The sequence below is a fragment of the Symphalangus syndactylus genome, chromosome 23 (genome assembly GCF_028878055.3).
Source record: "Symphalangus syndactylus isolate Jambi chromosome 23, NHGRI_mSymSyn1-v2.1_pri, whole genome shotgun sequence".
In the NCBI taxonomy this organism is placed as follows: Eukaryota; Metazoa; Chordata; class Mammalia; order Primates; family Hylobatidae; genus Symphalangus; species Symphalangus syndactylus.
In genome coordinates this window covers 37,515,864-37,536,424 of record NC_072445.2, presented here as the reverse complement: position 1 = coordinate 37,536,424, position 20,561 = coordinate 37,515,864, and the positions used below count along the sequence as shown (strand labels likewise).

Below are 20,561 nucleotides of genomic sequence, written 5' to 3'. Positions count from 1 at the left end.
TCCCTCAGGCCAGTATGAATCCAGCCTCCAAGAATCCTCCCACCTCTCTGGGACTTTCTCCAGCTTTTGGCTTGGAGTAATAACTTGACTAAGGCTAAAGTCCCCTTTCCGCAATTCCAAAATCCGAAATGCTCTGAAAGCCACAAGTTTGTCCATAAGTTTTCGGCAACTCAACTGGCAACAAAACTTGCATCAAAGCTATTCGCTGCCCCTGCCTAGTGCCTTGGTAGGGGAACACTGTCTGTTGCACTGCAGGAAGGCCAGCCCGAATTTGCTCTCAGGATACTGCCCCAGGCCTTCTGGGGTATTGCATACTGTATGGCATTTGCACCATAATATCTTTCTAAATTCCAAAAAAAGACCTGGCCCCAAGGCTGTCTGATAAGGGCCTTGCACCTGTAATCATCCCATTTGGACTAAGGGCTTTCCAGGGTACACAGCACATTTGTACCTGTACCTCCACCTGCCCTGGCAGGCTGAAGGAGGAGAGAGACTGGCTGGGGCCAAGCAGGATAAGAGCAGAGAGAGCTGGATCTGAACACAGCTCTGCTAAATGCATTCACCCAGGACTAAGCGGGAGTAGGTAGGTGAGGATTTGTGATAGAGTACATTCGGCACCAGCGTGCTAGAGAGGCCTTCACACATGCTGCAGGGGCACCCCACAAGAGTGAGGGTGCAGGACAGAGAGTTAGAGGCTAGGCTGGGGTCTCTGTCTCTTCCCACTTGCATGGAGGTCAAGACAGCTGGGAAGGAGGGATGCTCACCAAGTGGCTGGGGGGTGGGCAGGAGAAGGGCTGTGAGTGGGGTGGGTGAAGGAGACGAGTGGTCCAAGGTCAACTTGAGCCTTTCCAATTGTCTGCTCTGGAGTTCCCTGACCTGAGAGATGATGCTTCCTCTTTCCTTCCCCAGCCTCAGTTTCCCCGCCTATAGGGCTCCCTGACCTGAGAGACGATGCTTCCACTTGCCTTCCCCAGCCTCAGTTTCCCCACCTATAGGGCTGAAGAGGGAAGGAATATGAGAAAGGAAAAGCAGAGGAAGCAGGAAAACTGCTTCTTCCTTTCCAGCAGCCACGGGGCAGAAGTTGAGAGAAGTCAGAGTGAAATTCCTTCTGCCACTGGGCAGAGAGAAGGAAGCACTTTATTCAAAAAGAAGGGAGGGATGGTGGGATTCAGGACTCCGCCTTATTCTCAGAGCAGGGCGGCAAGTGGCAGGCTGGGTGCTCAGTGGGTCACCTCTAAAGCACAGGTCCTGGTGGTATGAAGCAGAGGACGCAGGCACAGGTCCTGACTGTGCCCCTCCCACGCCCTGCCATGGGCTAAGCACCTGGTGCTGCCTCCAGCATAAGAGCGGCCAGAAAGGCAGGGATGGGTGAGGCTGGGAGGTCAAAGGAGGCCTCCCCTTGAATTAGACCCTGAAAGACAAGTAGGATTTAGAAGAGCCGAGAGACCTAGCTAAGGGGGAGTGGGATACACGTCCAGACTGAGCACCTGGCCCTCCACTGGGCTGACACTGTGCCTAGTTTACAGGAAGAATTTATTGTCCAACAAATTGTTAAATGAATGAATGAATGACCCACTTAGAAAGACTCTTTCTCCTCCTGCTTCTCTCTCTCGGTCTTCTCCCTGTCTCTTTTTTCTTAAGACTCACGATTTTCCAGCCTCTTTGCCTCGCTGCAATTTAAAACGACTTATCATCTCTCTCTCCACATGTCCGGGGGCTGTCAGCCGTGAGCCAAATGTCATTAGGATGGATGTCACAAGCCGGGATGTCAAAATACAATTAACATTTAAAAGCCCCTTCCGCCCAAGACCTCGTGGCCGCCTGCTCCTTCAGCAGAGTGGCAGGGCTCCAGGCGCCAGGGGGAGCAGCCAGGTGACAGGCACAGGACGGGCGCAGTCCACCTGGCCCTGGGAGGAGACCTGCAGGAGGCGGTGCCCTGGGAGGAGAGTGTCCTTGCTTCACTGCCCCCAGCCTGGAGCGCTGCCCGCCCCGCCACCCCCGCACCCCGCCCATCTTCCTCAGACCCTCCGATCCTTTTTCCGAGCTCTCCACCGCACTCTTCCAGGATCTTGTTGCACACACTCCATGAACAGACCAGTGTGGACACTGTCCACGGCACTCAGGGTCCTCACAAGTGAGTGTTCCATGCCGCTCCACTACTTTGAGCCTTAGCGTCATCCACTGCCAAATGTGAGTCCCAGTGTGGCAGGCCACTCGGGACAGTTTGGGGGACGAAAGAATGGAGTGAGAAATGCTTTTCAAGGGCCAGGGACCCCATGACTGGGGCCTTAGATTGTGTCTGATGCTCCTGTCTTCCAAGCAAGCTCCAGGCCCCTTGGCACAGGGCAAAGACCACACAGGCTCGTTAACTGATCGGCAGTTGGGAATCCCAGGTGGGCCCCTCTGTCAGTGTCCCCCTACCACACTCTAGCCTTGGTTCTACTTAGGAAACTCCATGGACAATGTTTGCTCCTCCCCAAGCAAGACCCAGACAGCTGACAAGACAGAGAGCTGGACACAGGCCCCCAGACCTCCCACCAGCGGAGCCTGGAGGAGCCCGCATCCTGCTCAGGCCGCCTCCAAGGCTGGCTGCTGAGGTATCTCCAGCACGGATGCCAGGCAGGCTGCGCTGCCCGGGAAAAAGTCCCATCAAGGCAGAGGAGAAGGGGTATTGTGGTCTGGCCCTGGGGCTGAGGTCACAGCTGCACTGCCCCCAACTCCGTCCTCCTCATTCCCGGGGAAACATGAGCTACAGGGGTGGGGAGGATTCTGCTCCCCTCGAAGGAGGCAGCAGCATTTCTGCAAACACTCCTTGTCCTCCTCCTCTTCAGCTTTCTCTCTCTCTTCCTGTACCCACCTCCCAGCGACCGACCCATCACCCAGACCCCCCAAAGAGGACAAAGCAGTGCTGGGGAAGAAAAGCCCACACGCCAGCTCCTACCCTTGTGGGCTGCATTTTAATGGCGTTTGATTGGATCCGATGCGCTTTTAATTCCCTCCTGGGACATCAGAATGAGGGTAGAAAAGAATCTTTAATTCATCAAACTGAAATATTAATAGAATTCTAACCAGCTGGAGTGGGGTATGAGGCCCCCACAATGGAAGACAAGGGGGACAGGCAGGAGCAAGGTGGGAAGGTGGCTGGGGATGGGAAGGTGGGGCATCTCAGGAGGGCCAGGGCCTGCAGAGCCCCAGGCTGGGGGTGGAGTAGGTGGCACACTGGAGCCCTTGCTGCATGCCAGGTGCTCATCAGAGTCTCCACAACAGCCCTGTGATGGACCGGCCAGTGCAATGATTCCACTCCACAAATGGGGAAGCTGAGAGGCACAGAGGAGGGAGGGTCCAGGTGTGAGCCCCTGCGCTGCAACCCTGGAGACCTCATCTGCTGAGACATACGGACTCCACACTGGACAAGAAGGCACTTGGCAGAAAACCCAGGGCTCCCCGACGCACACCCCCAGCTCATCCCTATATCCCCACCCCTGGGCCTCTCCTCAGCCCTCCCTACCTCCGGGATCTGCATCACCCCTTCAGGGTACAGACACGCACGCGGGGCCCAGAGAGGCCAGGGCTGCACACAGATTTCATGCCCGGCTCAGTCTCTGGCCTCAGTCCCTGCCCCAGATTCTGGCCAGCCCAGCTCCAAGCCTCCATCCCCAATGCTCCGGGCATCTCCATCCTCAGGACTGCTGGGGACCCTAAGACTGCCTTGGCTTGTCCCCACCAAGTGCTCCCCACCTGTTGACAAAACTGAATTGCCTTCCCAGGGGCAAAGGCTTTTGCCGGACACTGCAGAGGTCATGGCTGACGCTCTCCTGTGAGCAGGTGTGAGCGGGGAGAACAGAACCACAGGAACCTTGGGGGCACAAAAGTAGAAGCCAGGACCGGGTGTGGTGGCTCACACCTGTAATCCTAGCACTTTGGGAGGCTGAGGTGGGTGGATCACTTGAGGTCAGGAGTTCAAGACCAGCATGGCCAAAGTGGTGAAACCCCGTTTCTACTAAAAATACAAAAGTTAGTCAGATGTGGTGGCACATGCCTGTAATCCCGGCTACTGGGGAGGCTGAGGCATGAGAATCACTTGAACCTAGGAGGCAGAGGTTGCAATGAACCAAGATCACTCCACTGCACTCCAGCCTGACATCAGAGTGAGATTCTGTCTCAAAAAAAAAAAAAAAAAAGAAAAAAATGTAAAAGCCAGGAAAGACCCCCTGTATTCCTGGGAGGCCAGCGCCAGGTCCAGGACCACATGGGGTGTTTGGGACTATCAGTGGGTGCAGGCTGACCCTGGCACAGCACTCTCCCAAGTGTCACACTCTGTGTTAAAGGCTAGGCTCTTTCCACAGCCACATTCAGCCTCATTCAGCCTGGGCTTTGACATTCACCACTGCGTGTTCACTTGACCTCTCCAGCCCAGGTTTCCTCATTGATAAGGAGAGGAAGGTAAAGCCCACAGCTCAGGCTGCTGCGATGGCCCTGTGAGATGGTGAGCGTGGCTCCCCGCACACACCTCTCCTCAGCGCCGTCCTGCTCCCCAACCCCAGCCCAGCCCAGCCCCTGGGCCCTCAACTCTCTTTCTCACCTCTGTGGCCAAATTACCTTCTCTTCGGCACCCAAAAGCCCTCTCCTCAACTTTCAAGGCCCAGCTTAAGCAGCACCCCTAGTCCAGAATTCCAAGGCATCCCGCTCACTGGCCGGCCTTCCCAGACCGGGAGGAATGTGTCCTTCCCACCCCATTTCTTTGGTCCAGCTGGTTTACAGTCCTTGGGCAACAAATGTGACATGGGTGGGTGGTCGGATGGACAGACAGATGGGAGGTTAGATAGACGGATGGTCCTGACTACACACACACACACTCTTAGACCTCAGGAAGCTCGTGGGAAATGTGGGACAAAAAGTAGCAGCAGGAGGGCAGGGAGACAGACACGTTGGGGGAGTCGGCACCCCGGCCCGACTCTCTGTCTGTGCCTGCAGAAGGGGGTGCCACTGCCCCGGGCAGGCCCCCTGCGCCGGCCTCCTCAGGATGGAGGGCGAGTTCAGCCATCCCACAAACGCGGCGACATCGCTGAGAAGAACGTGAGGAGCCTCGATTCTGGCGCGCCCGAGCGCGGGCCTCGAGCCCCACCATCCAGGCTCCCCATCGCGGGCCAGCACCGCCGCCCGGTGGCCGAGTGCCCTCACTGCACCCAGGGGCGGGGCCTGGGGCAGGTCCGAGCGGGACCCAGGCCCAGTCTACGCCTCCCGCAGTGCTGGGCGCCTCCTTGTCCCACGCCCGGGGACACGCCCGGATTAAGAGGCTTGTTTTTCTTTCACCTGAGCAGATTCCGGAAGGAGGCAGCGGGGGCGGCGGGGGTCTATTTCAGGGCTGCTTCCCAGCTGGGCGGCCGCCCCCTCGGATTCGTGCGCGGCCAGGCTCACCTGCTCTCCTGGCAGGGAGGGGCCTCTTGTGCGCACCCACACACACCGGCAAAATCCAAAGGACCTGGGCGGGAGGCGGCAGGTGAGGTTTCCTTGGTGGGAGGAAGGTGGGGTACAGGGGTGGGGTGCGATGCAGAGGCGTAGAGGGGAGCAAGGAGGGGCGCGCCAGTCGCAGGAAGCTGCAACTCCAGGCTCCCAAGCCGGCATCCTCCCACTCTCAGCATCTCCTGAGCTCCCTCTGTGTGACAGGCCGGCGGTTCGCAACCTCGATGCACAATGGAGTTACCTAGAGAGCTTTAAAATTTCCCTGTGTCCAGACCGCATCCCAAACCGATTAAAATCTGTTTTTTTGTTTTGGGACAGACAGGGTCTCACCATGTTGCCCAGGCTGGTCTTGAATTCCTGGGCTCAAGCGATCCTCCAGCAAAGCGCTGGGATTACAGGCAGGAGCTGCGGCGCCGGCCTAAACCAGATTGTGTGCGGGAGGACCTAGGCTCCAGCTATCCCAGATGATGCCAGGTGCAGCCATGCCTGAGACCTCCATGCCAGGCATTACAGGCGCTGCCAGGCATTATAGGCACAGCATCGGCAGGCTCTGGCATGGGGTAGCCCCTTTCATTCTCACCACAGCCCCAGAGGTACGTAGGGCGGTCTCTGTCTTCAGAAGCTCAGAGAACTTAGCCAGGAGTTGGGCTTCGACCCCCTACGCCCAGCCCTGTGCCATGTCTGTCCAGGCAAACTAAAGCCCCATATGCTGAGAGAAGATTGTCACTAACATGTATCATTACCTGTGCAATATTTTAATATTTTTACTAATGATACAGCCATGTCCTGCCAGGGGCCCAAGCCCTGAGGACAGAGGGACAGAGTGGAGAGCCAGGGCAGGCAGGCACTCCATGAAAAGAGCTATTTTAGGCTGGGTGCGGTGGTTCATGCCTGTAATCCCAACACTTTGGGAGGCCGAGGCAGGCGGATCATCTGAGGTCAGGAGTTTGAGACCAGCCTGGCCAACTTGGCGAAACCCCGTCTCTGCTAAAAATACAAAAATTAACCAGGTGTGTAGTCCCAGCTTCTCAGGAGGCTGAGGCAGGAGAATCACTAAATCCAGGAGACGGTGGTTGAAGTGAGCCAAGATCGCGCCATTGCACTCCAGCCTGGGCGACAGAGCGAGACTCCATCTAAGAAAGAAAGAGAGAAAGAAAGAGAGAAAGGAAAGAAAGGAAGAAAAGAAAAGAGCTATTTTAAAATGTAAAAGTGCAAATGTCAAGGAGTGTGTGGGTAGGGAGACGTGTGTGAGTTTCACACACTGGAGCCAACTCAAGCTCAAGTGCTCCCAGGCCCCACCCTCCCAGGCAAAGCAAGGGAGAGGGCCCTGGGGCCTCTGCCCTATTCCAGGCCCCTTAACAAACCGGGATGTGAAAACTGCAGCACTAACAGCTGTGTACTGTCACCACCTGCCCCATTTGACAAACAAAGAGACTGAGTGGGAGAGGTGAAGTGGTTTGTCCAAGGACACTGGATGAATCTCCAAGTCCCATCACTTCCAACTCCAAAACATATTCTGCATCTACACATCCACATGGGTGGAACTCAGAGGTAATGTTGAACAAAAGAAGCCAGATTCAAGCAGACATGCACAAAAGCCATGTGATTCCATTTCTACAAAGTATAAAAACTGGCCTATAGTGACAGAAGTCAGAATATTGGTTACCTTTGAAGTGGGTAGAGACCAAAAGGGACATGCAGGGGCCCCTGGGGGCTTCTTATGTTCTGTCCTTCACCTGGGTGCTGAGGACCTGGGTGTGTTCACTCTGAAAGTGTGTTTTGTTTCAATAAGTACATGGAGTGGGGTGCAGTGGCTCATGCCTGTAATCCCAACACTTCTGGAGGCCAAGGCAGAAGGATCACTTGAGCCCATAAGTTTGAGACCAGCCTGAGAAACATAAGAAGACCCTGTCTCTACAAAAAATAAACAATAAAAAAAAATTAGCCAGGTATGGTGGCATGTGCTTGTGGTCACAGCTACTCAGGAGGCTGAGGTGGGAGGATCACTGGAACACAGGACGTTGAGGCTGCAGTGAGCTGAGATTGCACCACTGCACTCCACCCTGGGCGACAGAGTGAGACCATGTCTGTAAATAAATAAATAAAGGAATTCCAAAGTTGTCCAGTTCCCAGAAATGCCCCTGCACTCGGGATGGCTTGAAACAGGAACCCCAAGCATCTCCACCTCTCCCTCCAGCTCACCTCCGCCTCGTCCTGCAATCCAGCCTCATCCAGGTGGCAGGAAGCACGCTGCTACATCTAGGATTCTTCAGCTGCAAACAGCAGGATGCCTCTGGCCAATTTAAGCAATAAATGTAAAAATTGTAAAAGAAAATAACAGGAACTGACTTGACAACACACGTGTAACTTGCTGATGGTCACTGCCGTTCACTGAGAGGACGTGAGCTGCCTTCCAGGCTCCCTTAGGATAATGGCAGCCACCATAACCCAGCCTCTCTGCATAGCCCCTCAAAGCCATGCAGAACAACAGGGAGAGCAAAGAAAGTCATTCCTACCCCCTGCCCTCAGCATCATCTGTAGATGGAGCACTGCAAACTCCATCCACAACCAAGTACAGAAATAAACATCTGAAAATGACAGAACAAGGTCTGGAGCCCAGAGAGTACACAGTCAGGTGGAGACTCCATACAAAAGAGGAGAGGGCAGCCAAGGCCTGAGTGTAGACACAAACAATGACCCCAGAGAGAGCAAGGCCTGCTCTGAGTGGGGCAATGCTGAGAAAGGGCTGATGCCGGGTGGATCGGAGCACGGACTTCTGGGGGAATTGAGAATGTGCAGGGCCAGAGCGGCAGTCTTGAAAGGGCTGAGGAAGTGGAAGGGAGAGGCGGCAACCTGAAAGGGGAAGGTGTCCCTTGGAAGCTTGGTGGTGAACGCAGAGAAGGGAGTAAGCTGTGGAAGTTAAAGGTTTTACAAAAGCAATAACAATCACAAAATCAAAAGACATATCATCCCCTCCCCACAACAAAAGTATCATTGATTTTTAAAAAAACTTCTTTAGAGGCTGGGCGTGATGGCTCACGCCTGTAATCCCAGCACTTTGCGGGGCTGAGGCAGGTGGATCACTTGAGTTCAGGAGTTCGAGATCAGCCTAGACAACATGGTAAAACCTCATCGCTACAAAAAATACAAAAATTAGCTGGGTGTGGTGGTGTGCACCTGTAGTCCCAGCTACTGGGGGAAGATCGGGGAGGCCTGAGGCAGGAGGATCGCTTGAGCCCAGGAGGTTGAGGCTGCAGTGAGCTGAGATGGTGCCACTGCACACCAGCCTGGGCAATAGAGCCTAGGGGAAAAAACATCTTTAGAAGAGGCTGCCCTTGAGCTAAGAAACCTAGTAAGCCACCCAAACTCCCTGCTTCTGTCTGCAAGTGCCTATATTGCTGGTCAAGGGAAATAGCAGATATTTCAACATGAACTGAAAAAAGCAAACATTCATACGAATCTACTATAAGAAAAAAATAGAAAGTGAGAATCAAAACATTTTAGCTGATGAAAATTCTCCTCCAGAAAAATACCAAGTAGAAAACTGTAACACAATACTCCAACCCAAACTAAGTATTCTTACATAAGCATTTGCAGCCTGAAAAACCCTTTAAATAAAAACTTTTAAAACACCAAACAGAAATAGACCAAAAAAGGGGCAAAGCAGGAAATGAGAGTTAACAAAAATCAGGAAAGAAATTAAAGAAGAAGTGACAGATCTGGGCAACACAGTGAGAAATACAAAATTAGCTAGGTGTGGTGGCGCACGCCTGCAGTCCCAGCTACATGGGAGGCTGAGATGGAAGGATCCCTTGAGCCCGTGAGGCAGAGGTTGCAGTGAGCTGAGATTGTGCCACTGCACTCCAGCCAGGGCAATGTAGTGAGACCCTGTCTCAAAAAAAAAAAAAGAAATTAAAGAAAAGTTAAAATCATTTCAGAAATGAAGATTAAATTGCAAGGTACCACCCATAAAAATAAAAATTAAAAACATGGCCGGGCACAGTGGCTTATGCCTGTAATTGCAGCACTTTGGGAAGCCGAGGTAGGCAGATCACCTGATATCAGGAGTTCGAGACCAGCCTGGCCAATGTGGTGAAACCTGTCTCTACTAAAAATACAAAAATTAGCCTGATGTGGTGGTGCACGCCTGTAATCCCAGCTACTCATGAAGCTGAGGCAGGAGAATCACTTGAGCACAGGAGGTGGAGTTTGCAGTGAGCCAAGATTGGGCCATAGCACTCCAGCCTGGGTGACACCATCTCAAAAAAATAAAAAAATAAAAATAAAATAAAATAAAATATTTAAATGAATAAATTGAAAGATACTCTAAGGGGAAATTAAATTTAATGGAAAATATAATAAGAGATTCATGAAAGAAATGAAAAGAGCCAAGAGAACAGAAATAAAATCAATAAAAAGAGTTTTTTATGCCAGGCACAGTGGCGCATACCTGTAATCTCAGCACTTTGGGAGGCTGAGACAGGAGAGTTTCTTGCATCCAGGAGTTCAAGACCAGCCTAGGCAACAAAGTGAAACCTCATCTCTACAAAAAAATTAAAAAGTATCCAGGCATGATGGTGCGCGTCTGTAGTCCCAGCTAATCAGGAGGCTAAGGTGGGAGGATCACTTTAGCCCAGGAGGTTGAGGTTGCACTGAGCTAGGATTGTGCCACTGCACTCCAGCCTGGGTGACAGAGGGAGACATGTCGCAAAAAAAAAAAAAAAAAAAAAAAAAAAAAAGGTATTTTTTTAAATGTCAGAGAGAAAGAGAAAGACACGGCTAAAGAAGATAGGCAAAGATAATCCAACATACAGGTAATTGGAGTGCCTGAAGAAAAACAAAACAACAGAAAAAATATCAAACAAAAGCATAACCCCTCCCCAGGCAAAAAGAGGAAACTTTCTAGAGTACCATCAAGTACTTAGAGAAGTTGACCTGGAATAGTGGACTCTGAATTCTATCTTAGTAAAAACCTGGAAAGGAGAAAGGCACCTTTACCATGGAAAATCTGGTGGACTCCACCTTAAGCAGGTGATCCAGCTCAGCATCACCACTGACATTGTGTGTCCCCAGATGTGCTGCAGAAAGTACACGATACCACCCAGGTAGCATTCTTGCTAAAAATGTTTTTTGTTTTGTTTTGTTTTGTTTTGTTTTGTTTGAGGTGGAGACTCGCTCAGTCACCCAGGCTGGAGTGCAGTGGCACGATCTCGGCTCACTGCAATCTCCACCTCCCAGGTTCACTCCATTCTCTTGCCTCAGCCTCCCAAGTAGCTGGGACTACAGGCACCTGCCACCACGCCTGGCTAATTTTTTGTGTTTTTAGTGGAGACAGGGTTTCACTGTGTTAGCCAGGATGGTCTTGATCTCCTGACCTTGTGATCCGCCGCCTCGGCCTCCCAAAGTGCTGGGATTACAGGCGTGAGCCACCGTGCCTGGCCTCTTGCTAAAAATGTTTTAACGTGAATCTAATTATGAGGAAACCATCACATATATATATTTATATACATATATACACACACATACACATATCTATTTATATCTATACACCCACACACACACAAACACACACATATATACATTTAGAAGTGGGGATCTCGCTGTGTTGCCCAGGCTGGACTTGAACTCCCAGTCGCAAGGAATCCTTCTGCCTCAGCCTCTCGAGTAGTTGGGATTACACACACACACCATACCACCTGGCATCAGACAAAAACAGTAGGGGCTGGGCACGGTCGCATGCCTGTAATCCCAGCACTTTGGGAGGCCGAGGCGGGTGGATCACCTGAGGTCAGGAGTTCAAGACCAGCCTGGCCAACATGGTGAAACCCATCTCTACTAAAGCTACAAAAATTAGCCAGGCATGGTGGTGGGCACCTGTAATCCCAGCTACTCGAGTTCTGAGACAGGAGAATGGCTTGAACCCGGAAGCAGAGGTTGCAGTGAGCCAAGATCAAGCCACTGCACTCCAGCCTGAGCCACAGAGCAAGACTCTGTCTCAAAAAAAAAAAAAATTAGCTGGGTATGGTGATGCGCGCCTGTAATCTCAGCTACTCGGGAGACTGAGGCAGGAGAATTGCTTGAGCCCAGAAGGTGGAAGTTGCAGTGAGCTGAGATTGTGCCACTGCACTCCAGTCTGGGCGACAGAGTAAGAGTCCGTCTCAAAAAAAAAAAAAGAAAAGAAAGCGGCTGCTTTACATGTTATGGGGGAAGTGGGGGATTCTAGGAGAAGGGGGATTCTAGGAGAAGGGGGATTCTGAACAGACATTGTCCACTATGCAGGGTGAACCCTGGATAACCTTAGAGCCCAGAGGAGAAGCAGCAGGTTCAGACCTGGGTGAGGGCAGGGAGGCTGCTGGAAAAACACCAAGGTTGGGCCCTTGGAGTGATGGGCACTCCGGGTTGCCTCACCTTCCCCTGTCCTGCACAGCAGTGGGCTCAGACCGGCCTGGTGTCTTCTCCCAGGAACCTCGATGAGAGAGAGAGACAGACTGACTCTAATTGTGTGCTGCACCTGTCATTCATGAATGGGGACACTCACCACCCTGCAGCCTGAGAGGGAAGGAAAATCTGCCCACATATGGAGAAGGAAGAGGGAAAATGAGCTTGCCCCCTGAGACCTGGCCGTGTCTCTGCCCACCTCTGACCATGGCTCCCCTTCGCGCAGCTGGAAGGGGCCTCTGTTCCTCCCAGCCCCAGTCCTCCCACAAGTACAAAGCGAAGAGGTCAGAAGCCAAAACCAAGCAGCTGGGGGGTATCACTCAACAAGCCCAAGGTCCAGGGAGGGTGTGGGCACAGGGTCCCCTCTGACAGGGGAAGGAGTTGGGACTTACTGCAAGGCAATGGGCGCCGGTGATGAAACTTTTTAGGAAAATCCTCTTGATGTAGACTGGAGAATGGCCCCAAGGGGGCAAAGCTGGAGGCAGGGAGGCCCATTAGGAAGCTGTTAGGGTAATCCTAAGGGTCACACAGAGCTCAGGCAGGTGGCAGGGGGTGGAGAAGGAAAAGATGCGAGACGAGAGAGGAGAGTCGGCCTGGCTCGGGTCATGGGGGCGGGCTCAGAAGACACCCATCTAGGAGGCGTAGAGCTGAGCCAATGATGCCAATGTTGGTTGATGTTGGGAACACAGACAAAGCAGAATTGGGGTCTGCCAGGGAAAGATTCAGGGATCCCCCAATAATATCTTCAAATATTTCCAGGCAGGAGGTTGAATATTCTCATTCCATGGCCCAAGGAGGAGAACTTTTCCAGAGAGAGAAACCAGACAGGAAGAAGGGTCTTCCACATGGCGAATCCAAGTCAGGAGGCTGAAGCAGTCGGCTGCCGCGGGAACGGCTGCCCCAGGGAATAGAAGGTCCCTGCCCCGCAAGGTGTGCACTGGAGGACCAGCATCACTGCATGGCCACGTGTCACAGATACTGCAGGTGACTCAAGCATCAGACAAGGAGATCAAATTTCTTTTCTTTTCTTTTTCTTTTCTTTTTTTTTTTTTTTTTTGAGACAGAGTCTTGCTCTGTTGCCCATCCTGGAGTTCAGTGGCACAATCTCAGCTCATCGCAACTTCCTCCACCCGGGTTCAAGCGATTCTGCTGCCTCAGCCTCCCTAGTAGCTGAGATTACAGGTGCACACCACCAGGCCAGCTAATTTGTTTTTTGTTTTTGAAACAGAGTCTCACTCTGTCACCCAGGCTGGAGTGCAGTGGCGCGATCTCAGCTCACTGCAACCTCCGCCTCTTGGGTTCAAGCAATTCTCTGCCTCAGTATCTCGAGTAGCTGGGATTACAGGCGCCAACCACCATACCCGGCTACTTTTTGTATTTATAGTACAGACAGGGTTTCACCATCTTGGCCAGGCTGGTCTTGAACTCCTGACCTCGTGATCCACCCACCTTAGCCTCCCAAAGTGCTGGGATTACAGGCTTGAGCCACCACGCCCAGCCCATGCCTAGCTAATTTGTATATTTTCAGTACAGACAGGGTTTCACCATGTTGGCCAGGCTGGTCTCAAACTCCTGACCTCAGGTGATCCACCCACCTCGGCCTCCCAAAGTGCTGGGATTACAAGCATGAGCCACCGTGCCTGGTCAGGAGATCAAATTTCTATGATTCTCTGAGAGGCAACATGAAGAACATGAAGAACGTGGGACTTGGAGCCTCGGGTCTGAGACAACCACAAAGCTTGGCCTTGACCAAGTCCCTAAACCTCTCTGAAAGGTAGCTGTAGAGAGGAATGAAAATCTCTCATGGACTGTGTGAGGAACCAGTGAGAGGCTGAAGGTGACCCACTTTGCAACCATGAAGAACTCTCCCCCGAAGGACAGCTACTCGACGTGGGGGCAATGGGGGCGATCACAAGCTTGAGAGCAGATGACTCGGTACCGCATTCCAGGCCTGCACTGAGCCTGCCCGGGCCTTCCGCGCCTCCTCCCTCCAACCACATCTGCAGCAAGTGTTGCCAGCCAGGAGACCCTCACAGTGCAAGAGTAACAGATTTGGGGAGTGTGTGTCCCTGCAGATGTGCCTGGGCAGCTACTGATACCCCTCCCCACAGGGACAGAAGCTGCTTCCTCCTCTCGAGAAGACAGGGATCTTAGGAAGGAGAACAGGGCAGCTCCGTTCTCAGCCGGCCTGGTTCTTTGACAGGTTCTGACTCTGCCCTGAGTCAACACTGGCCAGCAGAGGGCACTCCAACACCCCTTTTGATCCTTTCAACCTCGTTTCTCTTTTTGACCTTTTCCTTTCTCTTTTTTCAGACGGAGTCTTGCTCTGTTGCCCAGGCTGGAGTGCAGTGGCAGATCCCGGCTCACCTCGGCTCACCGCAACCTCCACCTTCTGGGTTCAAATGATTCTCCTGCCTCAGCCTCCTGAGTAACTGGGATTACAGGCACCTGCCACCATGCCTGGCTAATTTTTTCTGTTTTTAGTAGAGACGGGGTTTCACCATGTTGACCAGGCTGGTCTCGAACTCCTGAGCTTGTAATCCACCCGCCTCGGCCTCCCAAACCGCTGCGATTACAGGCGTGAGCCACCATGCCAGGACTATTTTTTCTTTTTTTAAATTAATTTTTAATTTTTGTGGATACATAGCAGGTGTATATGTTTTACGGGTTACATAAGACATTCTGATGCACGCATGCAATGTGTAATAATCACATCAGGGTAAATGTATCCATCACCTGAAGCATTTATCCTTTGTGTTACACACAATCCAATTATATTATTTGTTTTTTTAAATGTACAATTAAATTATTTTTTACTATAGCCCTGGCGCAGTGGCTCATTCCTGTAATCCCAGCACTTTGGGAGGCCAAGGCGGGCTGATCACTTGAGGTCAGGAGTTTGAGACTAGCCTGGCCAACATGGTAAAACCCCATCTCTACTAAAAATACAAAATGAGCCAGGCGTGGTGGTGCATGCCTGTAATCCCAGCTACTCAGGAGGCTAAGGCATGAGAATCACTTGAACCCGGGAGGTAGAGGATGCAGTGAGTCGAGATCACTGCACTCCAGCCTGGGCAACAGAGCGAGACTCTGTCTCAAAAAATAAAAAATAAATAAATATATTTTTTACTCTAGTCACCCTGTTGTGCTGGCAAATACTAGGTCTATTCATTCTTTCTATTTTTTGTATCCATTAACCATCTCCACTTCCCCGCCACCCGCCGGCTACCCTTCCCAACCCTCTGGTAACCATCCTTCTACTCTCTATCTCCATGCGTTCAATTGTTTTTATTTTTAGTTCCCACAAATAAGTGAGAACATGCAAAGTTTGTCTTTCTGTGTCTGGCTTATTTCACGTAACATAATGACCTCCAGTTCCATCCATGTTGCTGTAAATGACAGCATCTTATTTTTTTATCACTGAATAGTGCTCCATTGTGTATAAGTACCACATTTTCTTTATCCATTCATCTGCTGATGAACACTTAGGTTGCTTCCAAATCTTGGCTACTGTGAATAGTGCTACAGTAAACATGGGAGTGCAGATATCTCTTCGACACACTGATTTCCTTTCTTTGGGTATATACCTAGCAGTGGGATTGTGGGATCATATGGTACTTCTATTTTTAGTTTTTTGAGGAACCTCCAAACTGTTCTCCATAGTGGCTGTACTAATTTACATTCTCACCAACAGTGTCTGAGGGTTTTCTTTTCTCCACGTCCCCGCCAGCATTCATTATCGCCTGTCTTGGGATAAAAGCCATTTCAACTGGGGTGAGATGATGTCTCATTGTAGTTTTGATTTGCATTTATCTGATGATCAACGATGTTGAGCACCTTTTCTTTTTTTTTTTTTTCTTTTTTTTTTGAGATGGAGTCTCGCTCTGTCGCCCAGGCTGGAGTGCAGTGGCACAATCTCGGCTCACTGCAAGCTCCGCCTCCTGGGTTCACGCCTTCTCCTGCCTCAGCCTCTCCGAGTAGCTGTGACTACAGGCGCCCGCCACCACGCCCGGCTAATTTTTTTTTGTATTTTTAGTAGAGACGGGGTTTCACCGTGGTCTCAATCTCCTGACCTCATGATCCGCCCGCCTCGGCCTCCCAAAGTGCTGGGATTACAAGCGTGAGCCACTGCGCCCGTTGAGCACATTTTCATATGCCTGTTTGCCATTTGTATGTCTTCTTTTAAGAAATGTCTATTCAGACCTTTTGCCCGCTTTTTATTAGATTTTTATTAGATTATTTCTTATAGAGTTATTTGAACTCCTTATATATTCTGGTTATTAATCCCCTGTCAGATGGGTAGTTTTGATATATTTCCTACCATTTCGTGGGTTGTTTCTTCACTTTGTTGATGGGTTCCTCTGCTGTGCCGAAGCTTTTTAACATGATATGATCCCATTTGACAATTTTTGTTTGGTTGCCTGTGCTTGTGGGGTATTAGTCACGAAATTTCTGCCCACTCCAATGTCTTGGGGGGGTTCCCTAGTGTTTTCTTTTAGTAGTTTCATAGCTTGAAGTCTTAGATTTAAGTCTTTAATCCATTTTGATTTGATGTTTCTATATGGTGAGAGATAAGGGACTAGCTTCGTTCTTCTGCATATGGATATCCAGTTTTCCCAGCATCATTTATTGAAGAGACTGTCCTTTCCCCAGTGTATGTTCTTGGCACCTTTGTCAAAGACGGGTTCACTGTAAATGTAAGGATTTATTTCTGCCTTCTCTATTCTGTTCCACTGGTCTATGTCTCTGTTTTTATGCCAGTACCATGCCATTTTGGTTCCTATAGCTCTGTGGTATAATTTGAAGTCAGGTAATGTGATCTCTCCAGTTTTGTTCATTTTGCTTAGGATAGCTTTGGCTATTCTGGGTCTTTTGTGATTACATATAAATCTTAGGGTTTTTTTTCTATTTCTGTGAAGAATGTCATTGGTATTTTGATAGAGATTGCATTAAATCTGTACACTGCTTTGGGTAGTATGGACATTTTAACAATATTGATTCTTCCGATCCATGAACATGGAATATTTTTCCATTTTTTGTGTGTCCACTTCAATGTCTTGCATGTGTGTTTTATAGTTTTGATTGTAGCGATCTTTCACTTCTTTGGTTCAGTCAATTCCTAGGTATTCTATTTTATTTGTAGCTATCACAAATGAGATTACTTCTTTGATTTCTTTTTCAGATTGTTCACTGTTGGCATGTATAAATGCTACTGATCGTTATGTGTTGATTTTGGATCCTGCAACTCCACTGAATTTGTTTATCAGTTCTAACAGTTTTTTGGTGGAGTCTTTAGGTGTTTCTAAATGTAAGATCCTATCATCTGCAGACAAGGATAATTTGACTTCTTTCTTTCCAAGTTGGATGCCCTTTATTTCTTTCTCTTGTCTGATTGTTCTAGCTATGCCTTCCAGTGCTATGTTGAACAATAGTGGTAAAAGTGGGCATCCTTTTCATGTTCCAGACCTTAGAGGAAAGACTTTCAGTTTATCCTCATTCAGTTTGATACTAGCCATGGATCTGTCATATATGGCTTTTATTGGCCAGGCGCGGTGGCTCACACTTGTAATCCCAGCACTTTGGGAGGCCGAGGTGGGCGGATCACGAGGTCAGGAGATCGAGACCACGGTGAAACCCCGTCTCTACTAAAAATACAAAAAAAAATTAGCCGGGCGTGGTGGCGGGCGCCTGTAGTCCCAGCTACTCGGAGAGGCTGAGGCAGGAGAATGGCGTGAACCCGGGAGGCGGAGCTTGCAGTGAGCCGAGATTGTGCCACTGCACTCCAGCCTGGGCGACAGAGCAAGACTCCACCTCAAAAAAAAAAAAAAAAAAAAAATATATATATATATATATATGGCTTTTATTATGCCAAGGTATGTTCCTTCTACCCAGTTTTATCACGAAAGGATGTTGCATTTTATCAAATGCTTTTTCAGCATCAGTTGGTTTTTGTCTTTCATTCTGTTGATATGATGTGTCACATGGATTGATTTGTGTATGTTTAATCATTCTTGGGATAAATCTCACTTGGTGATGATGAATGATCTTTTTAATATGTTGTTGAATTCAGTTTGCTAGTATTTTGTTGAGGATTTTTGCATCAATATTCATCAGCAATATTAGCCTGTAGTTTTTTTTTAATGTGTCCTTGTCTGGTTTTGGTATCAGGGTAATAGTGGCCTTATGGAATGAGTTGGAAATATTCTCTCCTCCTCTATTTTTTGGCCTAGTTTGAGTAGGATTTGTATTTGTTCTTCTTTAAGTCTTTGGTAGAATTCAACAGTGAAGCCATCAGGTCTCAGGCTTTTCTTTGCTGGAGACTTTTTATTATGGCTTCTGATATGGTTTGGATCTCTCTCTCCACCAAATTTCACGTGGAATTGTAATCCCCAATGTTGGAGGTGGGGCCTGGTGGGAGGTGATTGGATCATGGAGGTGTTTCTCATGAATGGTTTAGCACCATCCCTTTGGTGCTGTTCTTATGAGGGTGAATGAGTCTAGGCTGGGCACGGTGGCTCAAGCCTGTAATCCCAGCACTTTGGGAGGCCCAGGCAGGTGGATCACCTGAGGTGGGGAGTTCGAGACCAGCCTGACCAACATGGAGAAACTCCGTCTCTACTAAAAATACAAAATTAGCCGGATGTGGTGGCGCATGCTTGTAATCCCAGCTACTCAGGAGGCTGAGGCAGGAGAATCGCTTGAACCCGGGAGGCAGAGGTTATGGCAAGCTGAGATCGCACCATTGCACTCCAGCCTAGGCAACAAGAGCAAAACTCCATCTCAAAAAAAAAAGAGTGAATGAGTTCTCGTGAGATCTGATTGTTTAAAAGTGTGTACCACCTCCCTCCTCATCCTCTCTCTTGCCCCTGCTCTGGCCATGTGATGTGCAAGCTCCTCCTTCACCTTCTGCCATGACTGCAAGCTTCCAAAGGCCTCCCCAGAAGCCAAGCAGATGCCAGCATTATGCTTCCTGTACAGCTTGCGGAACCATCAGCCAATTAACCTCTTTTCTTTAGAGATTACCCAGTCTCAGGTATTTCTTTCTTGTAATGTGAGCACAGACTAATACAGCTTTGATATCATTACTTGTTATTGGTTTATTCAGGTTTTTGATTTCTTCATGGTTCAATCTTGGTAGGTCGTATGTGTCTAGGAATTTATCCATTTCTTCTAGATTTTCTAATTTATTGGCATATAGTTGCCCATAATAGCCATAACAATCCCTTGAGTTTCTGCGATATTGGTCATAATATCTCCTTTTCCATCTCTGATTTTATTTATTTGGGCCTTCTCTCTTTTTTCTAGTTAGTCTGGCTAAAGGTTTGCCAATTTTATTTATCTTTTCAATAAAACAACTTTTTGTTTCACCGATATTTTGTATTATTTTCTTTATTTCAATTTCATTTATCTCTGCTCTTTATTATTTATTTTCTTTTACTAATTTTGGTTTTGGTTTGTTCCTGATCTTGTAGTTCTTTAAGATGCATCATTATGTTGTTTATTTGAAGTTTTTCTTATTTTTTGATGTAGGCACTTATAACTATAAATTTCCTTCTTAGTACTGCTTTTGCTGTATCCCATAGGTTTTGGTATGTTGTTTTCTATTATCATCTGTTTCAAGAACTTTTTCAACTTTCTTCTTAATTTCTTCGTTGACCCACTGGTCATTCAGGAGCATATTGTTTAATTTCCATTTATTTGTATAGTTGCCAAAATTCCTCTTATTGATTTCTAGTTTTATTCCCTTGTAGTCAGAGAAGATGCTTGATATTATTTCAAAATTTTTTGAATGTTTTAAGTTGTATTTTGTCACCTAACATTTGGTCTACTCTTTTTTTTTTTTTTTTTTTTTTTTTTTTTGAGACAGAGTCTTACTCTATCACCCAGGCTGGAGTGCAATGGCACAATCTCAGCTCACTGCAACCTCCACCTCCCAGGTTGAAGCAATTCTCCCAGCTCAGCCTTCTGAGTAGCTGGGACTACAGGTGTGCACCACCACGCCTGGTTAATTTTTATATTTTTAGTAGAGAAGGGCTTTCACCATGTTGGCCAGACTGCTCTCGAACTCCTGACTTCAAGTGATCCACTCGTCTTGGCCTCCCAAAGTGCTGGGATTACAGGCATGAGCCACCTCGCCCAGCCTTTTTTTTTTTTTTTTTTCAGACAGAGTCTCATTCTGTCACCCAAGATGGAGTGCAGTGGGGTGATCTAGGCTCACAGCAACCTCTGCCTCCCAGGTTCAAGCAATTCCCATGCCTCAGTCTCCTGAGTAGCTGGGACTACAAGTGCATGCCACCATGCCCAGCTAAATTTTTATTTATTTATTTATTTATTTATTTATTTATTTATTTATTTTAGACAGAATCTCTCTCTGTAGCCCAGGCTGCAGGGCAGTGGTGTAATCTTGGTCCCCTGCAACCACCACCTCCTAGGTTCAAGTGATTCTCCTGCCTTAGCCTCCCAAGTAGCTGGGACTACAGGTTCATGCTGCCACACCTTGCTAATTTTTGTATTTTTAGTAGAGATGGGGTTTTGCCCTGTTGACCAGGCTGGTCTTGAACTCCCGACCTCAGGTGATCCGCCTGTCTTGGCCTCCCAAAGTGTTGGGATTACACTTTTGTATTTTTAATAGAGATGGGGTTTCACCATGATAGCCAGGC

At 49.1% G+C, this 20,561-nt stretch overlaps 1 protein-coding gene across 1 annotated transcript in view; it reads right to left on the bottom strand.

Annotated features, from left to right (window-relative positions):
• Positions 1–5,857, bottom strand: part of GRM4 (glutamate metabotropic receptor 4) — a 138,625-nt gene extending 132,768 nt beyond the window's left edge. Inside the window, exon 1 of the mRNA XM_055263508.2 lies at positions 5,314–5,857. Coding sequence (XP_055119483.1) covers positions 5,314–5,625 — 312 coding nt within the window. The 5' untranslated portion in view covers positions 5,626–5,857. The remainder of the gene's footprint in view (positions 1–5,313) is intronic.
• Positions 5,858–20,561: the final 14,704 nt, after the last annotated feature.